Genomic DNA, 21,498 nt, shown 5'->3' on the forward strand with positions numbered 1-21,498 from the left:
GTTTAAGTGTCATTACTCTGTAAACATCTGAATTTCGCTATCGTCGACGTGACTCAATATATGAACTTTGCAGATTCTTTTTTTTGGCCTCACAATTGAGTTTGTCAACCCAGCAGATGTACAGTGACTTGCAAAAGTTTTCACCCCCCATGAACCTTTCCATATTTTGTCACGTTACAACCACAAACGTAAATGTATTTTAATGGGATTTTATGTGACAGACCAACACAAAGTGATGCATAATTGTGAAGTGGAAAGAAAATGATACATGGTTTTGAAACATTTCTAAAAATAAAAAACTGAAAAGTGTTGGGTACAAAAGTATTCACCCCCCTTTACTCTGATACGCTTAAATAAAATACAGTACCTTCAGAAGTCACCTGATGAGTGCCGGTATATGGGGTCCACCTGTGTGTAATCTAATCTCAGTGTAAATACAGCTGTTCTGTGAAAGCCTCAGAGGTTTGTAAGAGAATATTAATGAACAAACAGCATCATCCTGCTGGAAAAACCAGCATAGACCAGCATATGTTGTGTTTTGGCGCTGGTATGCTGTTGACCAGCATGGGATGTGTCTACACATATTGCAGAGTATGAGGAGGAGTGAAGTTGGCTGTGAAAGTCCAATACAGGACACAGAGTCAGTGATGTTGTCACAGTACACAAAGTTTATTGAACACAAGCTTCAAACCTGCAAGATTTTGGGGTCATTTGAGGGCACCTGAAACAAACTGTAAATACTGCAATAAATATAAAAAAATATAAATGCAACACTTTGTTTGTTGTTTGCTCCCATTTCTCTCACAAGTTGAAGTAAACAATTTCATAAAGTTTTTCTTTTGTATGTACACAAAATAATTACTTCTTTTAGATGTTGAGCATTTGTTAAAATCCAATAAGATAAGCCATCCAGCTGACAGGTGTGGCAGATCAAGATGCTGATTGAACAGGACTCAGGCACAGGTGCTCCCTGCCAGCATGGCCAGGGAACTTCCCATGCTGGTTTAGCGGATGGACCAGCTTCATCATGCTGGTCCACCAGCTAAACCAGCACCAAACCAGCACTAACCAGCATAAACCAGCATGGAAATCGTGCTATGCTGTTTTTTTTCGGCATGAAGCCCAAGGAACACACCAGACAGGTCAGATAAAGTTGTGGAGAAGTTTAAAGCATGGTTAGGATATGAAAAAATATCCCAAGCTTTGAACATCTCATGGAGCACTGTTCAATCCAGAGTCCAAAGAGTAAAGAGTAAAATGGAACAAGACATGGCCGTCCACCTAAACGGGCAGGGAGAGCATGGATCAGAGAAGCAGCCAAGAGGCCCATGGTAACTCTGGAGGAGCTGCAGAGATCCACAGCTCAGGTGGGAGAATCTGTCCACAGACAAATTTTTATAGCGCTTTTCCAGTCTAACGACAGCTCAAAGCACTGTACAATACATGCCACATTCACCCATTCACACACTGATGACAGAGGCTGCCATGCAAGGCGCCAACTGCTCAGGAGCAATTTGGGGTTCAGTATCTTGCTCATGCAACTAGGGGGAGCCGGGATTCAAACTGTTGACCTTCCGATCACTAGACGACCCGCTCTACCCACTGAGCCACAGCCGCCCCAACTATTAGACAACTACTAGTCATGCACTCCACAAATCGCACCTTTATGGAAGAGTGGCAAGAAGAGAGCCATTGTTGAAACAAAGCCATGCAGTTTGCCACAAGCCATGTGGGGGGCACAACAAACATGTGGAGGAAGGTGCTCTGGTCAGATGAGACCAAAATTGAAGTTTTTGGCCTAAATGCAAAACACTATGTGTGGCAGAAGACTAACACTGCAGATGACCCTGAACACACCATCTCCACCGTGAAACATGGTGGTGGCAGCATCATGCTGTGGGGATGCTTTTTCTTCAGCAGGGACAGGGAAGCTGGTCTGAGTTGATGGGAAGATGGATGGAGCCAAATACAGGACAATCTTGGAAGAAAACCTGTTAGAGTCTGCAAAAGACTTGAAACTGGGGCGGAGTTTCACCTACCAGCAGGACAACGAGCCTAAACATACAGCCAGAGCTGCAATGGAATGGTTCAGATCAAAGAATATTCATGTGTTAGAACGGCCCAGTCAAAGTCCAGACCTCCCCTGACTTCCTCCCGTACTGCAGCAGTAATAACTACAGACACCAGAGGTCACTGCCACCAACAAACGTCAATATGGGATGGGCTGAACTCAACAAGTGGCCAATTCCTACATGCTGCATCATTAACAAGTGCATAGATAGATTCATTCATCTCCATGAGGTTCTCATTTTAGATCTACCACTTTAAAAACAAAGCTGAACAAATCTGCTCTACTTCCACCGATAATCATGACATGTTCTCATGCATTTTTTAGATTAAATATCATTTTACATTGTTGCAGAATCAAGTTTTCAATTAAGCATTGAACTCATGAAATGTAAGATAAATATGTGTGACAGTGACACCCACCAGGCTCCATATGTCCTTTTGTCTTTTAACCTTGATGTGTTTTTATTTTGCTTTGTTTAACCTTTTTTTAGATATTCCTTCTACCTGAGTGGAGATGGTGTTATGTTCAGTGTCCCTGAGCTCGGAGCCCTGCAGACCCACTTCTGTGTCACCTGGGATTCAAGTTCAGGTGCAGCTGCCCTCTTCGTGGACGGGAGGAAAAGCCTGACTAAAAGTCTACAAAAAGGGTCACACCATCCGCCCCGGGGGAAAGGTCCTCCTCGGTCAAGATCCGGACAATTTTGTGGGCAATTTCGATGCCAAGCAGAGTTTTGTTGGGGAGATCAATGATGTTAATATGTGGGACTCTGTCCTCTCTGACAGCACGATTAAAGACGTGTTCTCCGGGAAGAGAGTACCAAGAGGGAACATTTTCGACTGGGAAACCATACAGCTTATAACTAATGGGGCGGTGGAGGTTCTTAATACTGAGCTGTAGCTCTAATTCTCACACTAACATGCTGGAATAATGTAGTTAATTACATTATGTCAAGTAAGTCAATATATAACTGTGAAGCTCATGTGAGTCACTGCAGCCACACAACACTTGTATGATATACATGATGATTTGTTGACCAAAATGCAGTTCTGTGCACCAGTTTAAGTGTCATTACTCTGTAAACTTGTTTCTTATCTCAGCCCAATTAAAAAACTATGCTGGCAATGTCTGTTGTGGTGGAATGTGTATCAAGATAATGACAAACTAAGACTGCCTCACTGTACTAACATATACTGAAAGACTAGAACTGGATCACTGTGTATTGTATCTTTTAGGATGATGTGTACTGGTTGTGTTGACTACTGTTGCAAACCAAATTGCACCTCAGGGACAAAAAAGACCCTCTAATCTAATCTAAACTCTGTCACTGGTTGACGAGGTGTTGTCTTTTTGGGGCCTCTGAATTTCGCTAACCTCGACCTGACTCAATATCTGAACTTTACAGTTATCTACAGTTATTGAGTTTTTCAGCTCAGCAGATGTACAAATCTGTTTAAATAGTCAGATTCTGTGTGTCTAGATGTTACATAAGGATGAACAAAGGTTTATAGATGCTGTTATTTGCATATCAGGAGGAGTTTTGGTGATCACAACGTAAAAACCCTCCAGTTCAGACCGTCTGCAGGAGGACCTCTGCAGCTGCACGGTTTGTATACAACCTTAACTGTACTTATATATCTTTATATAACCAGTCCTGTGCATATAAACTACTGAAACTGCATATAACATCATGAATACATTTTCTGCAGGTTTGCCGAGACAAAATGAGACTCCCTGTGATACTTTTTCTCATTGCCATCTCCACGGTGTTGGCCGGTAATTATATACTTTTCCTTTCCTGTCTATATTAAGGAATACATGTAATGTTTGTTTGTTTTTTTTTGTTTTTATTTGGGGCATTTGTCTGCCAATTCAAAGGTGAATAAACTGACTAAAACAGTCTTCACATTTAATAAAAAGCTATTTATTCTCTGATTTGTCATTTAAGTCATTTTTCAAGCAAAACTGGTTTTAAAAAATCCAGCTTCTTATAAGATTATGAGTTATTTATTAGTTTAAATTGTTACTGTATTCACCTGTAGTGTCTCCCCTTACAGTATTTGTAACTTTTTAATAAATATCTGTCATTATTTTATCATATTTAGGACCTAAAACTCTACAGATGTTGTTGCTGCTCTTGATAACCGTCAAACCATCTGTTTGTTGTCTCAGGGAGTGTTCCCATCCAGACCCTGGTGTTCCCCTCTGAGACCAGCACCAGTTATGTGGAGATGGTCCCTCTGAAACCCATCAACCTGAAGGCTTTCACTCTGTGCATGCGAGTGGCCACAGAGCTCAGCGGAGAGCGCGAGATCATCCTGTTTGCGTACCGGACTCAATACTATGATGAGCTGAACGTGTGGCGTGAGCTGGACGGCAGGTAGACACACTTCTATACTGGAGCAAAGACAGTGTGATTTAAGATTACTATTAAGAATTCCAACACAACCACAATAATCCTCTGACGAATTATTATTTTTTCTGTACGTGTTTAGATATTCCTTCGCCCTGAGTGGAGGCAGTGTTGTGTTCAGTGTCCCTGACCTCGGGGCCATGCAGACCCACTTCTGTGTCACCTGGGATTCAAGTTCAGGTGCGTCTGCACTCTTCATGGACGGGAGGAAAAGCCTGACCAAACTTTACAAGAAGGGTCACACCATCCCCCCCGGAGGAAAGGTCATCATCGGGCAAGATCCGGACAGTTACTTGGGTGAATTTGATGCCAAGCAGAGTTTTGTTGGGGAGATCAATGATGTTAATATGTGGGACTCTGTCCTCTCTGACAGCACGATTAAAGACATGTTCTCCGGGAAGAGAGTACCAAGAGGGAACATTTTCGACTGGGAAACCATACAGCTTACAACTAATGGGGCGGTGGAGGTTGTTAATACTGAGCTGTAGCTCTAATTCTCACACTAACATGCTGGAATAATGTACACACAACACTTGTATGACATATGAAGATTTGTTGACCAAAATGCAGTTCTGTGCACCGGTTTAAGTGTCATTACTTCTGTAAACATGTTTCTTATCTCAGCCCAATTAAAAAAAACAATGCTGGCAATGTCTGTCTCACTGAGAATGAACTGGTTTCTGCTAATTTAATCGAAAATTTGTCAAGGAAAATACACCACATGACATTTAAGATAGTTTTGGTAACTTATTGTAGGAGAATCTTTTATTATATTTCTAGAAAATCTCTTAACATCCCGACAGCAATCAACAATTTAAATGCTATGAGTAACTTTATTCCACAACGGTACGGATTTATTGCCAAAGCAATTAGCGAGCTGGTCGCACAAGAAGGCCGAAGAAAGTGCAGCCAGCTTTTTAAAAAATTCCTTTAGCAGCTCATGTTAGCACAAAGCACACAGGCCCTGCTTGAGGAAGAGCGCTGCAGTAAAAGCAACAAACGCCTTCAGGGGCAACTGTTAGCACAATGCACACGCCACCAGCAGTAAGCACTAACTTTAACTTTAAGTCCTAATTGATGTCTCTCTCTAGCTCATTTACTCATAAATGATGTGAATTTAGGTGATGACTTTGTTTTGTTGTGATGTAACGGATCTGTCAGAGTAGCTGTGCACGAAAAAGTAGTTATGTTTTATCCATTGGTTGCAGGCACGGACGGGGTTCGAACCCGCGATCTTCGGTTTACGAGACCGACGCCTTACCACTTGGCCACCGCGCCTGGCAGTACAAAATGGCCACTCTATGCCTACTTACACACCGCCGTTTCGACGACGTGTTCATAGTCTGACCAAGTCATGCCTTGTATCATGGTGTATAAAGTCGCCAGCAAGTAGGTAGACCCATTCCAAACTCCATTCAAAATACATCATATTGTGGCTTTTTTTGCAGTACAAGGAATAATCGTTCACTTTCAAATAATCTATGACAATTTCTCATTTCGTTCAAAGGCACGCGAAAATTCCGCAAAACTCAAAACACCAAAGATGACGATTCGGTAGACTTTTGCCAAGGGTACGCTTGTGTTTGCTATGCATTTTCTATGCTGCCAAATCAACGTACACCATGTAAAAGCTGATGAGATGTGACTCAATCTAAAATAAAGCACACCTTTATAGAATCATTGTATACAGCCGAAAGTCCCAGAAGATAGCCATGTTGAAAACATAAAATGACTTGGGTAATATTTTGTCACTTTTTTTTTTGTTGGTAGCGAATTCATAAAAACCGTAAAATGTCGAAATGAGGTTTGGCGTACCTGTGACGCCACACCCGGAAGTGGCTGTAGCAGCTCACGGCGGATGCGATTCAATCTTTCCTTGAAACATGGGTAGTTTCACTTGACATACGATGATGTGAAAGTTGAATTTTCGACTATCGGATGTTGCAGTTATTTCATGCTGCTAACTTCATGCTGTAAGTAGTGAGACTTAACAAAAAATCCGTGCCAGCGTGGAACGAAGAAACAAGGCTGGGGTGTTAAATGCTGCTAGCTAAAGCGTTAGCTTGCTAGCAGAGATTCTTAATCTTCGTTAGTATCGTGTTGTTTTTAAGTATATTAACTTACATAGTAAACTAAAGTGTTGCGAGTGTGAGCGGTTAAGTTAATATTGTTGTTACTGTACTTTAGTTTCACTCGTTTAATAGCATTTCAGCAGGCTGTACTACGCATGCCAAATTGCATTTAAAACTTTGTAGAATTAAGAAAAACGTGCTGATAGACGTATTTACGTCCAAGGCAAAGGATGAAATGAGACTTCTTACACGTAATTGTGAGCTGTTCTTCAAATCGGCAACTCAAATAATATCAACATGTACAGGTTAAACTTGATATAAGGTCTATAAGGCCTTTCCATACTAATAGCTTCTATTATTAGCTCAAGGTTGCTTTTATGGAGCAAACCTCTTCAGTATGTATTAATATGTACTATTGGAGGCTACAATGAAATACTGATCATTTCATCGGCTTATTGATATTAACATTTAGTTTTAAAGATTTCAATCACAATTTGAAAGTTATTGAAGCTCTTGTTTTTCATATTTGAATACAGGATTTTGCATTTAGCATCAGTGTGGTTATTTTACATGTGATTGTTTTACACATTTGCCTTTGAACTATTTTTGTATTGTATAGATTTCAACTATATCTCCCAATCTATGTCAACGTAAAGCAAATACAAAGGGATCACAACAACAAAGGGATATAAAAGCAGTTCCAAAGGATTCTTTTGGTGTTTTGAAAGAAATAAAAATGTATAAATTAAATGTTAATGTCTTATGTTCTAGTTCCGGTGTTTGACAGAGGCTGTCTGATCTGCTGCAGCTGAGCCTCCCTGTCTGTGTCACCATGCCGCTGGTGGTGGACGCCGTGTGGGCGCTGTGGAGCATCGGAGCCGGCATCTATGACTATTTCCACACCAGCGCCATGGAGGAGAGGATCCACACGCTGGAAAATGTCCTCTCCATCCACCAGTTTGTGATCGCAGGCCTGTCGGCAGGCCTCATCCTGCTCGTAACCTATATACTATGGAGAAAACACTAAAAACCAACATGGATCATGGCCAAGATACTCAGTGTTGTTTGTCGCAGGACATCTCATGTAACCCAGGGTAGTTTCCATTCTGATGTTGGCCAGAGAGACTTTTTGGAGTATGTGACTGCTCTAAAGCGTGTTAAGTGACCATCAGGATGCCCCAAATGAAGTCAGGAGCACTGATGGGCAACGAAGGACTCCACTCACATGCAGTCTCTGAAAACCATGTGGTACCTGTCTGGTTGAGGGTGCTTGGTCTGTCTGTTTGTCTGTTTTGGTTTGAGTTACACTAATGTAAAATTGTAACGGCTTCTCAAGGCAACATTGCACTTTTTTTTGCTAAGCTTGAAGACTTGACTGTCTAGAAAAGCCCTCTGAGATCACATCCATTCATAAAAACATCATCCCAGTGTGTGTGATGAAGGGGGGAAGACGTTCAGTCAGCGTTTTAATAGTTGCTGTAGAATTTAAAAGTTTGGATTTGTTACATGCTACAACCTGTTACCACAAGATCACAACATAATTACCTCCAGATTAACCATTTTCTCATGTTTACCTACAAATAAGTACTTTTTTAAATCTAACATCTGTTTGTTGTAGAGTTTGTTCATCTTCCTGAGTTACGGGCATGATAATCTCATTATCTTAACAATTTATCATCATGATTTAATTATCTCTATCTTGAAATGTCGGACATAATGAAACGCTGATCTTCTGAGGTGACTCTATTCTCTAAACTGAAAGGGACAGTCTTGAGTTATCTGAACAGTTTCTAAATAAAATGGCACTATAGTGAACTCTTGATTTGGATATTAGGGTTAAAAACACAATGTGATTATTAAGTTGTGATCTTGAGACAGCATGCTTACGAAATTCTTAACAGTGAAGGATTTTAGTAATACATCCCTCTCTTTTTCTTGTAACATCGCCCACCAGAGACTATCCAGCTCTTGAATCTTTTGCAGGTAAATTGGATTAAATTTCGTCCTCTTACAAAGGCTTTATAGGGAAGTGGACCACCACAAAAACTGGTGTGTTTCACTGTTTGACAGAGTTTTCGGTGGGAACGGGAAACAGGGCTGACTCCAGAACATGAAACCTCCCTCCTCACTGCCAGTAATTCTACCTTGCAGAGTCAGAGTTTAATGGATGGAAGTGATCGTGTTGCACTGTTACAGTAAAGATTATAATCAAAGCAGAGATCTTAAAACCGTACGTTTGCCTTTGGCTGCTGTGGTCTGTAATTAACCTGGTTTCAGGTGACAGGATAAGCACAGAAAAGCACTGTTAAGAAGTTCAAACATTGGGAAATGAATTCATCCTTTTATGTGATTTTTTTTTTTTAATATTCATGTTGAGCAGAAGGGATTACAGATGTAGGATGGAGGTTGGTCCTTTTTATTAAGTGTTGTGTGTTTTAATGTGTCCAAGTTTACATTTTTAATAACAGTTTCCGCTCAGTCATCCAAGTTTTTCTTACTCCACCACTTTCACCACTGTACCTGCTTACTTTCTGGAATTCTTTCATAGTACTGTATGCACTACTTCATGCTACTTTGACAAACCACTTCCATGGCTACTATTAAAGGGAATATGTTTGAATAATAAATCGTAACTTAAATCCAAGATGTTTTTTTTTTCCCTCACTCGTTTTAAGCATTTTTGTTCCATTTCACGATTAAAACAGATAATCCATAATGGAAAGAACGTTCTGCCCTTCTTCATTATCACATTAAGTTGTTTTATATATATCTGCTGTGAAATCGTCGGTGACAGAACAGCCTTGTGAGATGGAAAACTTCAACGGAAAAATACGTGAACAGTGCTACAGTTGTGCTATTAAAGCGACATGAGGGTCGTAAAACAAAAAAGCAAAACAAAGCTGAAGTGAGGCGTGCTGTCAGTGACTTTCTAGGCTCACTGATGGATATTTCTGCAGCTCGGTAACAGTGGAAATATGTGACCGTGTGTGTAAGTTTGAGTACTGTGTGTGCTGAAGCTATTTTAGTCCTCATTATGTTTCGGGGTCAGCGGTTTAGTCATGTGCCAGCTGCACTGTACTAATGTTGAACCATTTCAGGAGAGAATACAACCACATAATATCTCTTCAAACTGTTCTGGTAGTGTCCACTTTATTTTATTTTTCAACAAGCAGTTTGGATGTTTTTAGGAATCTCATTTGAAGAAATAATCTTCATAAAACTCAAACACTTCTATGATGAAAACAGTGAAAAAGGGGAGTGTGATAAATTGTTCTATTGTTCGAAATAGTTGCTAAATAAATGTATCATTAAATAAATAAGTATTCAATTAATGAATTATTATTTGTAATTTAAACAGTTTAAGCATTAGATGTGGAGTTTAATTGATGGATATTAGCATTAATTATTCGACACAGCTCTGATATTACTTCTCATGGCTACAACCTTCTATTTAGCCTGTATTTTAACTAGTGGATGTCTCAAAATTATTGTTTTTAGTGATTTAAAATGTGATGTTCTGTGCTTTTTCAAGGAAAAAGAAAACATCAGAGGAAAATCATAACATACAGCTTATATTACTTTAATTCTACAAAATAATACTTTCAAAACAGACTTAATCAGTGTTTGTTTATTTAAATGTAATAACGTTTTATGTCTTTGACCTTATTTAAACCTGTCTCGCCATGCTGCAGGCGGCAAATGTGCCTCTGTCTGCTCCTCCTGCTTCTTATTCGTTGAATGAGACCGGCCAAATATTTCCACCAATGAGAGCACGGGTTTTTACAAACAAGCTCTGTGATTGGTTAGAGGTGTCAGAAGGCGGGATCTTTCAACCCAAGTCACAGTGGAAGCTTCAACCTACATCTGTCAAGCCGCCGAAAGTAGACCGAAGAAGAAGAAACGCAAAGGGATTATGCTTTCAAAATAAAAGCATGCGATTGATCAGGATGTCATTCTAAGATAATGTGTGTTTATTTTTATGGCTTTTTTCATGGATATGTATTAATGATTTCCATATTTGTATTTTGAATTCATAAAAACTAGGTTAAACATATGTTTACCCAATTTGAAATTTAAGTGGAATTTATTTAGAAAAGGATGACCGGATAACCACCATTTTACTTTATGCTGCTTTCCATTACCGCTAACACAGCTTGCCAACGGGCGCTGGGCGAGACAGAATGCGACTTTCGGTGAAAGTATGGCATCGAAACCCGTGAATACCTGTGCCATTTATGTGTTTAACCGGTTGTCGTTTGGCTGCAGCTTTAGAGTTCTTCATTAGTGATATTAAAGTGCCGGACAATGCTAGCTAGTTAGCCCGGCGTTATTGCTAGCTGGCTAAGGAAGTTAGCCAGTTAGCTAGCAAGCCGCGTCAGCTTGCCGGAGGCTGATATCTTGTTTCGCGCATTTAGAGCCTGTTCGCCGACCTCTGGTACAGTTAAACCAGCACCGAAACGAAAACACTAGATTGTGGCTCCACCAATGTCGAATATAAAAGACTGAAACTTCTTTACACCGCTTTTAAAATGAGGATTCAACAGTGTTTCTCCTGACCGGCTGGATTTCTACAAACGCTGCTCTTTTGTTTTGACAAAGGAAGACGACCTGAGTTTCTTTCTTTTTTTCTTCTTCTCTGATTTCTTTACACCACTTCACATCTGATCGTAGGTCAGCTACTTAGGCCATTTTTTTCGGACATGGCTCCACAGAAGCACAGCTCTTCAGGTGGAAGCCACCCGGTGGGTTTTGGTTCTGGAGGAAAAGCCAACGGCTTGTACCAGTCGTCCTCCTCTGCGATGGCTGCAGCCAAGAAGCCCAACCTGCAGCTCATTCAAGCCGACCACGAGTTGTTCCTGCAGGCCTTCGAGAGTGAGTTGCTGCTGTCATCAAGTTTCATATTTATAGATATCAGTGTTGAACTTAAATTGAAGGTCACAGGAAGCTTTACAGAGTCCATCAGAGTGGCGAGGGATAGATTATTTTGCAGCTGTAGAGCTGACCTTCACACTTAAAATGATCATCGACTGACAGTATTTTACAGTTTGATTTCAGCCATGATCAATTTGTATTTTCCTCTTATTACACCTGTTGAAGTGTTTTACCCTTTTATATTTTTGACTTCACACGTTATAAGCTGCATGTTGTCTGGTTATTTCAGTTAAATCTAAGTGAAGATAAAATCAGAAAGTAATTAGACACAGACATGCATGTATCTGTTCAGCCGCATGTTTAACAGTCTCCCAAACAATGCTGCAGTAAAGGATTGTTTTCAGTTAATCTGTTAATCAGATTTTTATAAATATGGGCTGAGTGAAGTTGCTTGAGCAGAACTTTATGCCTCATAATGTCTTGTTTTGTTTGACAGTCAAATGAAATATGATAAGAAGATTAATGTAGCAACAAACTTCTCATTCATTAGATGAATGACTGTTTCGGCGATAAGCATATTGAATTATCATGCTTTTGGTTTGGCTTGATGCTTGTTAAAGATCCAAACTTCCCATTTAAATTATGGATGATTCATAAAGTAATGTGCTGATGGTGTTTATTTGCAGAACCGACCCAAATCTACAGGTTCCTCCGCACCAGGAACTTGATCGCTGTGAGTTACCTTGATTTTTTTAAGGGGGATAAGAGCCAATATTTCTTGTACCTCCTGGCACAATGAAGTAGATTTCTAACACCATTTTTTTAAATCTGTCCCTTTTTATATTCCAGCCTATATTCTTGCACAGGACACTCACCTACATGTCCCACAGAAACTCAAGGAGTAACTCCAAAAGGTAAAATAAAATAATCAAATCATGATGGTTTTCTCAGGCTGTTGTGCTGCAGAAAATCTAATTGGTATAGAAGTCCGTTGTCTTTTGTGGTGAAGTTTCTCTCTGTTTCTCATTACTATATGTTGGATGGAAGCCTGGTGTGAAGTATTCCATCTTTTAAAAATCAGGTCAGAGTGTTATCTGAAGCTAACCGACGTGTAGGCTGCTGTAGGTGGGGGCTCAGTTAAAGCTGAGATAGAAGAGACTTTTTTCGGTTGGGCTGCTTTGCATACAGACGCGGCACGTATTCACATGTGGCTTCTTGTGGTTCAGTCTACTCTGAAGGGGTGTGTTGAAATACGGAGAGCATTGTCTGGTGTTATCACGTGGATGTGATGTTGAAGGAAAGAGCTGGGGCATAAATCTGTTTGTACCAAGTAGCTGGAAGATGAATATTTGCTAATAATTTAAAGTTTTCCATTAGCAAAGAAACTGTGACTGAAATGGTTGATTGTTTTATGCAGGTTTTTAAAGGCATTGTTCTTGCACAGCTGTTTTAATAATAACTTTTGTAGAAATACTCATTAAATGTCAGAAAAGTAAGGTATTGAAATAGTATCTGGGTATTGGTGCCATTGAGTAATTATTTCAGTATTTAACTGTAGTAAACTGTGAAAATGTTTTATGTAGTGTTCATGCCATATTTTAAAGATTAGATTACAACAAATTATACTAAAACTAATTATTTTTGAACCTTCATTTTTAACTTAAAATAAAAAGAAGGATGAAGAAGATAAAAGGGCTGCGAGAAGTGATTCTTTTCATTGTGAATTATTCTGTGATTGTTTTCTCCATCAGTCGATTCTTTGATCTATTAAATGTCAGAAATGAGTGAAAAATGTTTCCTTTCTTGTCCACATTCAGAATATATTCAGGTAACTGTTCTACAGGAGGAAAGAAACCAGAAAATATTCACATTTAATAAGCTGGAATCAGACAATTTGTTTTTTAAATGTTTGTCTTGGTAATTACTCAAACTGATTGATTAATTATTAAAATAGTTGTTGAATAATTTAGTTGATAATTAATTGATTTAAACTTGCAGCTAAAGATGTAGCGTTATCATTATCAGAGTTAAAATTTCTTGAGATCGAGTTTAGTAGTTTTTGTCAGTCCTTATTTGGTCGTGCACTCATGAGACTGGAGGGACAATACTTTCTGTTCTTCGGCTGGTTGAAAAGTAAAGATGGCAGCCGTCATGTTCAGCGTTATTCCTGATTTGAAGGGGAGGCAGTGAACCAGGCCACTCGTCTGCTGCCGCTTGGCTCACTTTCACTTTTTGCTGCGCTCGTGCATGCTTCAGTCACATGAAACGCTGCTTGTGATTTGAGATGAATAAGATCTAATCATTGCACAGTAACTTTGCACATAACATGACTGACTGACAGAGAAACAGAAGAGCCAGGGATTTCATGAATTAAACACTGTTATTGTTCTTTATATTATTGTATCAGAAACTAAAAGTCAAACTGGTTTATTGTTCATGTAAAGGTGGTAAAGTGGTTCTGCCTCTTAGAAAGGGCTGTTTTCAAAATGGCTGCATATCTTCTCCTACCTGCGCTCGATCTGAAGTCTTCTTCATGTTTTATGTATCTAACTATGACCCAATTAAAGTGAAAGGCAGCCAGCTGGCAGCGTGTCCAGCTGCAGTTATTTCCTCCTGGAGAACAGTAAAACAATGGCATTCACATTACACACTAAATGTTTTTGCAGGAGCCAACGTCGCGGTGCTTTGGATTCAGAGTAAATGTCAGTCTAAAGATGTATGGGGGGTTCTTGAGGCTTTGTACAGCCTCACAGGTGTTTTCAGTTACTTTGGCTCATTAGACCTCGACTCAGGTTGGACAGAACCGGGAATTATGTGAGGTCACTAAACCCGCTTGAAACCCCCGTCGACACGCTGCCGATTTGAGCCAGGTGGGCATGTTTCCCATTTAGCTTCAGTGCAGCTCAAAAAAGAACAGCCCTCCTTTACGAGTTCAGACTATGTATGAAGGGTTTGTTTTTTTCATGGAGAATAAAACGCTGTCCTGTAGTTGAACCAGACTGATGACTGAAAGGGAAGAAAGAGGTAAAGTTCCCTCTGAGCAACAGTTTGATAAGAATAGAAGTGTCAAGTATTCAAGGGCACGAGAATGTCTGTAACAAGCTGTTTTAGCAGAGTTCTTCTTAAAGCTTGAAACTAGAAGCAGAAGTTTGGTCTTGGGTGAGCACTACTGGAACTGGATCCCAACATGTCAGCTGAATATACTGTGAACTGACAAATCACAGTTTACACCAGTTCAGTCTGAACACTGCGTAGCTGGCAGGAGCGTTGCTGCAGTGATGACTTAATCGTAACATCCCCTGTCCAATTTAAGTTTGATTTAAAAAGGCAAAAGGATGGTGAACACAGGGGGAAGAAATGTAATCTGTATGCCGGCCACCGTGTAACAGCGGGAACATGACTGCCGCGGCGAGGCTCGACTGCAGATGGTTCAATAATAACTTGTCGATAGGTTCCAGCAGTATTCTGTTGTTTAACACTGTGAGAGGCATCAACGAAATGGGAGTTTGAATCATTAAATTCTTCTTCTTTTGGGGACAAAACAGTTATATATGTACGTAATACATTTGGTGTGAAGAAAATCATTAATATAACAGATGGTTCCAAACAAAATATGTCATGTATACTTTCTGACTAAAGTAAAATGCCACACAACATCCCAGCCTTCACAGACCATGTTGTTATGTTTTAGAGGTCTAATGATGGCCTTAACTTTTGTTTTCTGTTAAAACAAGATCATCCAAATTCCAGTCTGAACAGTTTAGTCTAAAGAATTAAAGAAACTCATGTTGTGTGAAGTATCTGCTTTAAATCAGCAGGATTATAATATAATACACTTTGTTTTGTAGTTTTAGCAGATGATAGTCAGCAGACTGGATCTATCTTTGGAAGAATTTAATCTGACTCTGATCAGAAAGTCTCCCTCTGTCTGTGTCGTGATCTGTTGTTGTGCCTGTGGGTTGGTGTTGATGGTGGTGTTTTGTTGCTAACCTCCTGCTGTGTGTCTGCATGTGCAGGAAAAGCTCCAAGGTCGACAATCTGTTGTTCAAAGTGGAAAAGATGAGAGGCGAACAGGAGACTCACAGGTGAATACCGTTTCCACACAGATTTGTTGCTGCACTTTCCAAAACAACTGAAGTCACGGGGGACAAAAAAATACATAAAACGGCTCCATGCAGCTCTGTGATCCAAGTCTCCACAAGCCCCAACATCCCACACTGATTTGATAAGATGTTGTTTACACCCTTAGCCGTGTGCTTGAGTTTGTGCACCTACTTCACTTCAATCCTTTTAGCATAGCAAAGGTGTAAATAATAACATCTTTTCTTTCTGTTTGTTTTCCACAGTTTGGCCTCCAACCTGCAGCTCACCTTTACTGGCTTCTTTCATAAAGCTGGTAAGTTCATCCTGTCTCGTCAGCCGTACTTTTATCCATACACAGTTCTTCTGCTGTTACTGGAAGAGATTTTTACCTGGTTTGTGTCGTCGTGATTTCAGGGAAGCCGTCTCAGGACTGTGAGAACGAGCAGAACTCGGTGTCTCTGGAGGTGCTGCTGGTCAAAGTCTGTCACAAGAAGAGGAAGGTGTGTGAGATGATCATGCGGTACCTCATCACTGCAGATTAAAAAAATGATTTAAAAGAGCTTCTGCACTAAATTGATCTAAGCGGCTGTCATTCTGTGCAGGATGTGAGCTGTCCGGTGAAGCAGGTCCCCACAGGGAAGAAGCAGGTTCCTCTGAACCCAGACACGGGCGCTGGAGTCCAGGCCAAGCCGGGCTCCGTCCCCTCCCTGCTGGTCCCCAGCAGCGAGTTCGAACCCAGCAACTCTCACATGGTCAAGTCTTACTCACTGCTGTTCAGAGTGTCGAGGCCCGGATACCCCCGAACACAGATCAACGGCCTGACCAACGGAGAGAATCACCACAGCAGAGGTGTTTTTTTTAAACGATTGTAAACGAACATGGGTCTTATTTTGATAGTTTTTGATGAAATTCTTTCTTTTAAGATTGTGTTTTCTTGATAATGTGAAGCGTTTTGCTTGTTGTGGTCACTGATCAGGATGTTCAGACCAGTCTGAAGCCTCCTCCTCCTCAGCGCTGTGTGGTAGAGCAGGGTGACATGTTACTTTGTCATGTGTTGCAGATTTTACAGAGGAAGTGGTAAACAGGAAGAGGAGGAGCACCTCTATCAGGGAGGAGGGAGAAACCACATTTGTGGCTCAGATGACAGTCTTTGATAAAAACAGGTGAAGTTCACACCATTTCACACTCAAACTGTCGCCTCCTGACACAGGAAAACGTCTCGTTATAATCTCTGCTGTGTGCTTGTGTGCAGACGTCTGCAGCTGCTGGACGGGGAGTATGAGGTGTCTATGCAAGAGATGGAGGAGTGTCCCGTTAATAAGAAGAGGGCGACCTGGGAGACAATCCTGGACGGAAAGGTGTGTGAGAGAGAAGCTAAACAGCTCCACATCAAGTAGAAACTGTTTAGAAATGTAGACAGAAGCGAGCAGGGAGATGAATCCTCTTTTCATGCTTCAGAGGAGTTTTGTTTCCTCAGAAATGTACTGAATGAACTCAGTCATCAGGGTCAAGATACACGTAAAAACAGAAGTCATCAGAAAAGCCACGAATGACGGCACAACAAAGATGTGAACAGACGTAAACAAATTTGATTAAACCTAACCTCCAGTGGTGCTGTTCTGTAGGGACCTGCAGCATAACATGTGTTTTACAACCTCATTTATGTTTATGCCTGCACTTATCTGTTATTGCATTATAGTATTTATGTGGCAGCATTTATGTCCAAGATAAACAAAGTAATCATGGGTCTTTAAAAACAGAACGAACTGCCCTCAATCACACTGAATGTGGGTGAAACTTGCTTCCTCTCCAGCCTCTATAACTGAAGGGATTGTGTTTGTTTGTCATGTTGATGATAAATGAGTTTAAGCGGCTCTAATGAGACGTTCTGCTCTCTTTTTGTAGTGTTTGCCTCCGTTTGAGACTTTCTCTCAGGGCCCCACCCTTCAGTTCACCCTGCGCTGGACCACCGACTCGTCCGATCGCTCCACTGCACCTGTGGCCAAACCTCTGGCCACCCGCAACTCTGAGACCAACCAGGAGCCCAGACCCAGCACCCTGAGAGCCACGCACACGCTGGGTGAGCAGCAGGCGACAGCAGCACACACTCGGCATGTTTGATCAATCAGTCAGTGGTGAAACAGTTTCTGATGGTGTTTTTCTCGTCCGTGCTGCAGCTGTTAAAGAATCCATAAGTAATGAGATGCAAACCAGAAGAGAACAAATCTCAGCTGAGCCGCGACAGAAGCTACGGATCTTCTACCAGGTGAGTCTCACCTGATACTGCTTCAGTCTGTTATCTCTGCAGGGGTCAAACCCGACGCGTGATCCTGTTTCTGTCTGTGCTGTTTGGGCTCATTAACGCTCGCTCTCCCCTGTTCTTCCATCCAGTTCCAGTACAACAACAACACGCGGCAGCAGACGGAGGCCAGAGACGACCTCCACTGTCCCTGGTGTACGCTGAACTGCAGGAAGCTCTACAGTCTGATCAAACACCTCAAACTGTCTCACTCCCGCTTCATCTTCAACTACGTGGTGAGAGTACAAACTGCTTTACGTGAATACAAAACTATAAAATAATTCTATGACAAACAGCACAGCAATAATAACAATGTACCTCCTGTGATGCTCGGCAGCCTCATCCTAAAGGAGCGAAGATCGAGGTCTCCATCAACGACAGTTACGATGGTTCGTATGCTGGAAACCCGCAGGACATCCACAACCAGCCGGGCTTCGCCTTCAGCAGGAACGGCCCGGTCAAGAGGACCGCCGTCACACACGTTCTCACCTGCAGGTACTCCTGATGATCTGACTGAAATATGTGCCAATAATTCCTGTTCCTGGATATTTTCTTCATAAATATAAATGTGTCTTATCTCTCTGCCCACTCTGTCTGTCCAGACCCAAGAGGACGAAGGCGAGTCTGTCTGAGTTTCTGGAGTCTGAGGACGGCGATCGGGAGCAGCAGAGGACGTACATCAGCGGACACAACCGCCTTTACTTCCACAGCGACAGCTGCGTGCCGCTGCGGCCGCAGGAGATGGAGGTGGACAGCGAGGATGAGAGGGACCCAGACTGGCTCAAAGAGAAGACCGCCAAGGTGGGTTAACAGCGGGATGATTAAATGATCATCTGCTTTTCTTTGACTTTTTGCTCAGACATAAGAAGCGGTTAGATTCTGTCTAAAGTCTGATTTCTCTGCTCTCACTGCAGCAAATTGAGGATTTCACCGACGTCAACGAGGGCGAGAAGGAGATCATGAAGCTGTGGAACCTCCACGTCATGAAACGCGGGTGTGTATGAAGCAGGGATGGTTTATCAGGTCTGATTTAGTTTGCCTAAACTTTCGGGAAGTGAAAGTGAAGACTAAAGTAACTCGAAGATGATTTACAGGCAGAAACTCTACAGTTTGGAGGAAGAAAATGTGTTTTAATTCACGCCGACTCTTCTCTCCTCCGTCCAGCTTCATCGCAGACAACCAGATGAACGTGGCCTGCCTGCTGTTTGCCGAACACAACGCCGCCCACATCGTCAAACACAACCTCTTCCGCAACTTCCTGCTGCACCTGATCAGCATGCACGACTTCAACCTGATCACCACTCAGACCATCGACCAGGCCATGGCCCGACTCCGCCTCACGCAGAGCCAGACCAATCAGAGAGACAGAGAGGAGGATGAGGAAGAGGAAGAGGAGGAGGAGGAGGACTGGGAGACGGCCGTGGAGTCCCAGCCGGAGCCGGATCCAGATCCCGATCTCGATCCGTCTGAGTATAAACCCTGTAGTGACGAGACTAGCAGCGGCGCTCAGGAGAACGGGAACCAGCAGCAGCAGCAGCAGCAGCAGCAGGAGCAGAAACTCTCCAACAATGGATCCGTTTTAAACTGACTGTCAATCAGCGAAGATCCACAAACTGGACGAGTGGTTTCAACAAAGCAAACAGGTGCTCAAACACACAGGTTACTGCAGGGATTATGTTTTCACAAACAAAATGAAGAGATTCCTCAGAGGCGTTCATCATTTCATTACTTTGAACAGTGAGAACTTGAAGCTGGTAATCATCGTTATTGTCTTGTTATTCTGTGTCATGTGACCCGACAACGCTGTAGATGTAACAGGGTACTGGTTCTGGTCAGTCACCCGCCCTCGTCCCTCGTCCCATCATGTTCCACCCCAAACTTTTATTAACTAAACTTTGGAGCGAGCACAAAAGTAATTCAGTTCATGTTGTAGACCTCAGCTGTGACATTTCAGCTGACACTTCTTGGAGAAATTCACCAGACTCCCTTAACAGAACGCTCAATTTAGTGAGTTGTTGAGTTCTTAGAAACTATATAAACTTTGTACAACACCGTCTCTGACTAATTCTCAACTATTTGGGCTTTCTCATAAATTCGGCAAATGTTCTACATTAAGTTCTTTATTTCTCTGTGTAAAAAAACAAACATTGTTTGTCCCGGTGGTTTGCATGGAAGGAAGTGAGATCTGATCGTTTTGTGCTCGCTCTGCAGTTTAGTTAACAAACTGTGATCGTGTCTTCTGTCTTCCTCCGTGTGAAGAGCCAATCAGTGACCTTCCACACGAGTCTGATAAGGTCTGAACTGAAGCTGCTGCAGCTTCACACTCTCACTCACTCCATCTGATCACCAGTATATAATGATATTTATTATATTATTCATTTTTGTAAGGACTTGAGTCCTTCGAGGGCTCATGTCACATGTTTACACTCGCAGACAAATCAGGAGGATTCACCCGGGACACTCTCTGTGCCTCCACACTCACTTCCAGTGCAGTTTCTACTGCTGGTGCTACGTCTTTTTACTCCTCAGAAACACTCGGTGATCATCCGGATGCATCTCGGCTCCTTCCTTTCCTTCCTTACAGCGACCTCTACTGCCAGCGCTCACAAACGCCTTCACAAGATGTGGTGTTGGTTCTTTAAACAGACTCATTATATTCCTCCTCCTCCTTTTTGAAATCCACGATTCAAGGCAGAGCAGAAGCGGTGTGTCCTCTGAGTTCAGTCCGAGCCGGTCGTTTGTCTGATTTGGGCAGAAGATGCCGGTTCGTCCCTCACAAAGCCTCCTTTAAACTCAAACCGTTACAGAACTGTTGCATCAGGTGCTCGTTCCAGTTTGTGAATTTGCTGCTTTTGTGTCTCTTTTATGAGCTGAATCCTCTCAGTCTGACACGAGAGCTCCGGGAACTGCTCGTCTGCATTATCCCCAATTTATCAACTTAAATCATTAATTGACTAAATGATAATTAAATCATCAACTAGACTGAAGTGTCATATTCCAGCTGGTTTAGTCTATTTTTTTTCCCCTGTGGCTGCACCTGCCGTTATGTACATAAGACTGAATATATGTGTAATAAATTAGCGTTGGAGTTCTGATTGTTTGGAAACCTGACAGCCGCCCGGCAGGTTTAGTAGTTTCTTAGTTTACAGACCAAAGGGGGATACAGTTTCTGCAGATTTCTCCGCTCTTGTTTCTCGTCTCCTGTGAAAACTTCTTGTTTTAAAAATGGAAAAAAAAGAACAAAAACCTGAAAATCACTGCCTCGAAATGAAGAAAACAAAACAAATGTTTAGAGGTTTGATGACATTTATTCAGATTTGCTTGTGACTCAGCTCTTGAAAAGCTTTACATCAGTCAGAAGTGTGATGCTGATCCAAACCCAGCACGCACAGTTCTGGTTTCTGAGAGTCCACTGCAGGTTTTTCTCGTCTTCTTTGTTCATTCACACGAGACCAGCAGCATTTTGCACAGGATGGGAGGAGCCATGTCAAGAAAACAAGACTTTTTCTTCAACAATGTATGTTAACAAACCAGCGTAACGTTGTGAACATTTATGTGGAGTCAAAATGGTTTTCTATTAAAAGAACAATTTTGTACTATTAAACAGGATGTGGTCTGTTGCTTTCACTCAAATTACATCTGATCCCACGTCAGTGACTCACAAACGACAATATGCGAAAAGATTTGTAAT

The 21,498-nt window shown here is 41.7% G+C and overlaps 2 protein-coding genes, 1 long non-coding RNA gene and 1 other non-coding gene across 4 annotated transcripts; 3 read left to right on the forward strand and 1 right to left on the reverse strand.

Annotated features, from left to right (window-relative positions):
• Positions 1-3,524: 3,524 nt before the first annotated feature.
• LOC115576427 (pentraxin fusion protein-like) lies at positions 3,525-5,132 on the forward strand. The gene is made up of 4 exons (XM_030409022.1): positions 3,525-3,674; positions 3,778-3,844; positions 4,241-4,448; positions 4,564-5,132. The coding sequence occupies exons 2-4, from the start codon at positions 3,793-3,795 to the stop codon at positions 4,967-4,969; spliced, it is 666 nt and encodes a 221-aa protein (XP_030264882.1). The 5' UTR covers positions 3,525-3,674; positions 3,778-3,792; the 3' UTR covers positions 4,970-5,132.
• A 555-nt stretch (positions 5,133-5,687) lies between these two features.
• trnat-cgu (transfer RNA threonine (anticodon CGU)) lies at positions 5,688-5,759 on the reverse strand. The gene has a single exon. It is a non-coding gene; the product is annotated as a tRNA-Thr (tRNA).
• Positions 5,760-6,297: 538 nt separating this feature from the next.
• Positions 6,298-9,214, forward strand: LOC115576432 (uncharacterized). The gene is made up of 2 exons (XR_003982843.1): positions 6,298-6,454; positions 7,325-9,214. It is a non-coding gene; the product is annotated as an uncharacterized LOC115576432 (long non-coding RNA).
• A 1,471-nt stretch (positions 9,215-10,685) lies between these two features.
• LOC115575492 (polycomb protein suz12-B-like) lies at positions 10,686-21,411 on the forward strand. The gene is made up of 16 exons (XM_030407621.1): positions 10,686-11,425; positions 12,112-12,158; positions 12,275-12,339; positions 15,442-15,510; positions 15,772-15,821; positions 15,923-16,008; positions 16,111-16,357; positions 16,569-16,671; positions 16,761-16,866; positions 17,414-17,588; positions 17,686-17,774; positions 17,900-18,043; positions 18,145-18,302; positions 18,410-18,608; positions 18,722-18,801; positions 18,972-21,411. The coding sequence occupies exons 1-16, from the start codon at positions 11,254-11,256 to the stop codon at positions 19,393-19,395; spliced, it is 2,214 nt and encodes a 737-aa protein (XP_030263481.1). The 5' UTR covers positions 10,686-11,253; the 3' UTR covers positions 19,396-21,411.
• Positions 21,412-21,498: the final 87 nt, after the last annotated feature.

The sequence above is a fragment of the Sparus aurata genome, chromosome 23 (assembly GCF_900880675.1).
Source record: "Sparus aurata chromosome 23, fSpaAur1.1, whole genome shotgun sequence".
Classification (NCBI taxonomy): domain Eukaryota; kingdom Metazoa; phylum Chordata; class Actinopteri; order Spariformes; family Sparidae; genus Sparus; species Sparus aurata.

Excerpts from the sequence above, each read along its gene's own strand:
- LOC115575492 (XM_030407621.1), top strand. The coding sequence starts at position 11,254 with ATGGCTCCACAGAAGCACAGCTCTTCAGGTGGAAGCCACCCGGTGGGT. Across the intron at positions 15,822-15,922 it reads TGGCTTCTTTCATAAAGCTG|GGAAGCCGTCTCAGGACTGT; the intron begins GTAAGTTCATCC and ends TCGTGATTTCAG. Across the intron at positions 16,009-16,110 it reads TCTGTCACAAGAAGAGGAAG|GATGTGAGCTGTCCGGTGAA; the intron begins GTGTGTGAGATG and ends CATTCTGTGCAG.
- LOC115576427 (XM_030409022.1), top strand. The coding sequence starts at position 3,793 with ATGAGACTCCCTGTGATACTTTTTCTCATTGCCATCTCCACGGTGTTG. Across the intron at positions 3,845-4,240 it reads CATCTCCACGGTGTTGGCCG|GGAGTGTTCCCATCCAGACC; the intron begins GTAATTATATAC and ends TTGTTGTCTCAG. Across the intron at positions 4,449-4,563 it reads TGGCGTGAGCTGGACGGCAG|ATATTCCTTCGCCCTGAGTG; the intron begins GTAGACACACTT and ends GTACGTGTTTAG.